We start from the raw sequence: 4,546 nt of genomic DNA, 5'->3' as shown, positions 1-4,546 counted from the left end.
CTACCCTATATCTGAAGACATAAACATACCTTTAACTATTGTTTTAACATAAGCCTTGAAAGCTTCCTGACTTGTATTTATCCTTTAAATAACAGCCAAAGGAAGGACAATCAAATCAGATGTTTTCTCAGTCATTCTTATCCTGTATTTAATCCTTATTACTCCCTCCTTGCATAACGCAGGGCTGTCCCTTTTGCTAACCATGCTGAGTATATCAACCGTCTTCTTGTGATTAACACAGTGATGCAATGAGAGTTATTAAAAGGTAGTTAGTAAAGCGGAGCAGGCAAGCTGTTCTAAACTTAGTGTAACCTGAAGCAAGCAATGAAGTATCCTCTGGTTCCTTTGGTGAATGATCTGACCTTTCCTCTTCTTTTCTTCTGGTTTTGTTTGCCGTTTGTAATGCTGTCGATCATAATGATTATCTGGCTACAGCTTCTACTTAATGAAGGTAAGTTCCGCAGTTGATCAGTTAAAATGCTCCTGCATAAAGGCTTTAGCTGTTAGCTTCATCTTTAAAGCACTCTGCTAGCTATTTTTAGGCTAATGCCACTTGACACAGAGGGAAACTAAGGGGTTTTTTTGTACTGTTGGTAGCATATGGAAAACCAAACTCAAATTACTATGCTTTTCTGTTAAAAATGTTAAAGACTACAAGCTGCTGCCCACTGTTCTTCCTTACTCTCTCCCTTTTTCTTAAAGATCGTTTAATTTAAGAAAGGCAAGTAATTTTGGTAAATTTCTATAAAAATATCCTCCAGAAAGCAAACCTAACCCTCTCATTTTGTATGCTTTCAAACATTTGTACACTTTCTGGCATGATAGTTCTCTTACACTTCTCCTTTTTTTCTGGGGGTGGGGGATGTTACCTAGGTAGCTGTTAAGGGATTCTTTTATCAATGCTGAGGCCGATAGAAAATTTTTTAAGGGAGCAGGACATTCATTTTCATTTATTTGTGTATTTTGCTCTTCTTTCTAATCCATCACTGGTTGTTATTTCTAATGTGCCAGTAACTGATAACAGGTTTTGGTTGAGGCTAGTAATAGGCTTGTTGATGTACTCATGAGGATAAAGCCTTGCTAGTTTGCTCTAATACTGGAGCAATCCTGGCTGATGAATCAATCGTAAGTTCAAAAGCAGTGATTCTGCCTTTGCAAGACAGCTGTAGGAAGGAAAATTGTAGAACAAACTTTTACTTCAGCAAGCTCTTACCTCTATTTGGTGCCCTCTGTTCTTACTTAATAACATGGTAGCCAGTCCTATAATAGATCCCATAGGAATAGCAGCAATGAGACAATACCCACAAACAGCAGAGGAACAGGAGGTGCTTGCCTCAGCAAGGGCTTGTATTCTTCCCTCCTTTCCTGTCCTACGTGTGTGTGCACACTGAATTTTTTTTCCTTTCAGCTCTCATTTTGCAGGCTTAGCACACAGCTGATGCTCATAACAGCCTCTATTTGCTTCAGTAGTAAAATATCTTCCTTCCACACACTGAAGTCTACTCTTGAGGATAACTGAGCACTGTAATTAAAAAGCGCAGGTTATAAGAGGTTGTGACAATTGTAATTGTACAAGCTACCCTGGGCAGCATAGGCATAGCTTACTGATGTCTGAAAAGCAGAATAAAATATCTGTTTTGCATAGGTAAAGGGTAGCTGTGCCATATACTTACACTGTAGGGGAATATCAGCTTTTTGCCTGGACAAAGGAACTCTGGAATCTCTTGATGCTTTGAATGAGACTCACAACAGGCAGAAGTAAGAAGTAGTGTGTGTTTCAGCTCCTCCTTTAATATAGTTGCTGATTAAGAGCTAATTGGTTGAAATCAAACACTTGTACCAGCCTCTTATTGCCTAGTTGGGTTTGTAAATCCTTTATTTCAAATGAAAAAGATTCAGAAGAACTTTGCCCAGCTCTTAGATAGGATATTCAAGGCTTACAGCTAGGGAGAAAAAGTTACATACAAGTGTTTTACATGTTCTTTTTAAACCTATTTCTGGCAGAGATACCTAGTGCAGAAGAAATAAAGAAACCATCTTCTGATGAGCCTGATTCTGACTCTAAATTTGAGAGTGAACCAACAGAGGAAGAAAACCAGGATAACACATCCGGTACGGAAATGCAAGAGGAGACACAATCCAATGGATCTGTGGGAAAACTGAGGCCCAAGCCTGCTTATCTGAGTTCAAATCCAAAAAAGCAAAAGCAGAGTCTTTTTGCTGTGATCTCAGACAGCTGGTCTCAGAACCGGAAAATAAGATATTCCCATGTTGAGAAGAGCAATTTCTGTAACATAATGATGGTGAGTAGCGTGACCAGACTACCTCTTTGCATATCCACTGTTTTTGTGCCTCAGCTCTGACTTTTTTATCTCTGCCTGACTCCCTGGCCTCTTGGGTAAGAGAAAGCTGCAAGATAGGTTTCTTCTTGGTTAATGAATAACAAGAGGGTTTTTTTCTGTCTTCCCTATTTGGAATGACTCCTATTGTAGACGAGGTAAAGGTTGCACAAAATTGTACAGAATATCATATCTGTGTACTGTATAAATAAGCGTGTATGTATTTCAAGGTATGTATACATATTTTAAAAGTACTTGAGCATTGCATTTGAAACAGTGAAAATTGCTACCTATTCCTCTAAGATAAGAAGCTTAACTCAGCTGTATATAGAAACTCTCCTGGTATGTATGGCTGATATGTATTTTTAAAAGATGCTTCAGATTTCTTACAGTGGAGTATGTGACTAAAAATTAGACCTATTTCACTTGCTCAATAAGAGCTGAAGCCAGAAGTCTCTACAAACATGGCAGTCCCAATCCTCTTAGGCTTTACACAAATCCCCAGAGGTATATTTGAAGCAGTGGAAGAGCTTAGTGTCTGGTGTGTCTTCCTTTTCCTTGTGCCTTGACTGTATGTTCCTTTGCAGAAGGGGCTCAGAAAGGAAAGCTGGTCTGTGCCTCCACTGTCACTATTCACAGTCCTGTCTACTCATTTACATTGCTGGGATTTTTGAATTGCAGCAGCTGAGGTACTCACTCACATTTACTTCCACCAGTTTTGCTGGAGCAGTAACGTTTATTAGGCTAGAACAGCTAAGGATTGGTATCATCTTAAATTGCTGCGGTTGTTTGCCTAGCACACCCTGAATCTGAGCTTTAGCGTGGAATATGTAATATCTCAAGTCAAAGTATTTTTGACATCGTTAACACCACCAAGGCAGTACCAAGTCAGTGAAGTAACATTTTTCTTTCATTGTTGTTCAAAGGCTAGAGAAATGATGCTAAGAATGAGCTTGAACTTGTCCAAGGTACTATTTGGCTCTCCTGGAGCTCTTCCTATATACAAGTATTGATTCGGCCACAGCAGTCTGAAGAACTGGGGTTTAAACTTGTCTCTTGTAGGACATGATACTCATACTGAAAGGCTTGCTAGTTGTGTTGGGTGGATAAGGGAAGGGAATAAGCACTCATGGTCTCAAATCATTTATTTCCTACTGAAAATTGAACCTCTTCTGGAAACATCATTGTCATGATGTGTCACAATTCTGTTCCTCCTTTTCTTCACCAGCTGTTGTGCACCATACTTTCTTCTCTCACCTGGAACTTTCTCTGCCAGTTGCTCCAGATCTCTAATGTCCTGAGGATTCAACTGCTGCCATCCTCTCTGATTGTCTACATGGCTCAGCTTTGTGTTTTGCTGGGTGAAAAGGTTGTGAAAATCCTGGAATCCCTGAGACTGGAGAGCAGAGGGCTGTTAGCTTCGGTCTTGGGGAGGAAACTGGAACAGAGTGATGAATGAAGCTTGGAGAACAACCTCAGGGTAGAAATAAAGACAGTAGTCCCATGACCGTTAGCAGCAATCCCACTTAGCATCAGCGAGAGCCACTGCAGCATGGCAGAGGGAGGTCAATTCTCTGAAAAGGAAACTCACTCAAGACTAAGTCGACACACACTTGGGTCACAACAGCTACTTTCAGAGTGAACAGTATTGACTGTCTCTATTAAATGGATGACAGCAGCCAGCCTCTTGTCAAGTGCTTGGGGGTGTGCTCTGCTCCCTGCCCACTTTACAGAGGGATGGGTTCCTCTTTTATAAGGACCAAACACTACACCCGCACCAGTGATACTCTCTGTTCGCCACTACTACTCTTTGATTTCAAACAAACAAGATCACGGCAGTAGCTCTCAGTAGCAGTTCTTATTGGAGCTTAAATGTAGTACAGCCCAGTGAGTATTTTACACATACTGCAATTAGCACTCTTCTGATCTCCAACTTGGCAGTTCTCAAAGTAGGAAACCATTTTTCAACACTCTAACAAAAGAAACAAGCCTACCTCCAACTAACAAGAAATAATTAAGCCCTTAGATACTGAGCATGTGTTTCCTTTGTTTCTGTTCAGGATAGGCTTTTCAGCACAGCTGCCAGGCGGATGGAAGGTTAGATTGCAGCCCGAAGAGGCACTCACCAACAACTTAACCAGTTGGCAGGACCACAGGGAGGTTGGTGGGACTGGGATGAGCCATAATTTTGTGCCCTAAGGGTTTAT

At 40.8% G+C, this 4,546-nt stretch overlaps 1 protein-coding gene across 1 annotated transcript; it reads left to right on the top strand.

The window, feature by feature from the left end:
- Positions 1 to 324: 324 nt before the first annotated feature.
- Positions 325 to 2,112, top strand: ADIG (adipogenin; the record flags this gene model as incomplete). The annotated part of the gene is made up of 2 exons (XM_010295061.1): positions 325 to 451; positions 2,005 to 2,112. Coding segments are annotated over exons 1-2 (235 nt in total), but the record flags the coding sequence as incomplete, so codon positions are not given.
- Positions 2,113 to 4,546: the final 2,434 nt, after the last annotated feature.

This window comes from Phaethon lepturus, unplaced genomic scaffold (assembly GCF_000687285.1).
Source record: "Phaethon lepturus isolate BGI_N335 unplaced genomic scaffold, ASM68728v1 Scaffold53109, whole genome shotgun sequence".
NCBI lineage: Eukaryota > Metazoa > Chordata > Aves > Phaethontiformes > Phaethontidae > Phaethon > Phaethon lepturus.
This window is presented reverse-complemented; position numbering and strand designations above follow the sequence as displayed.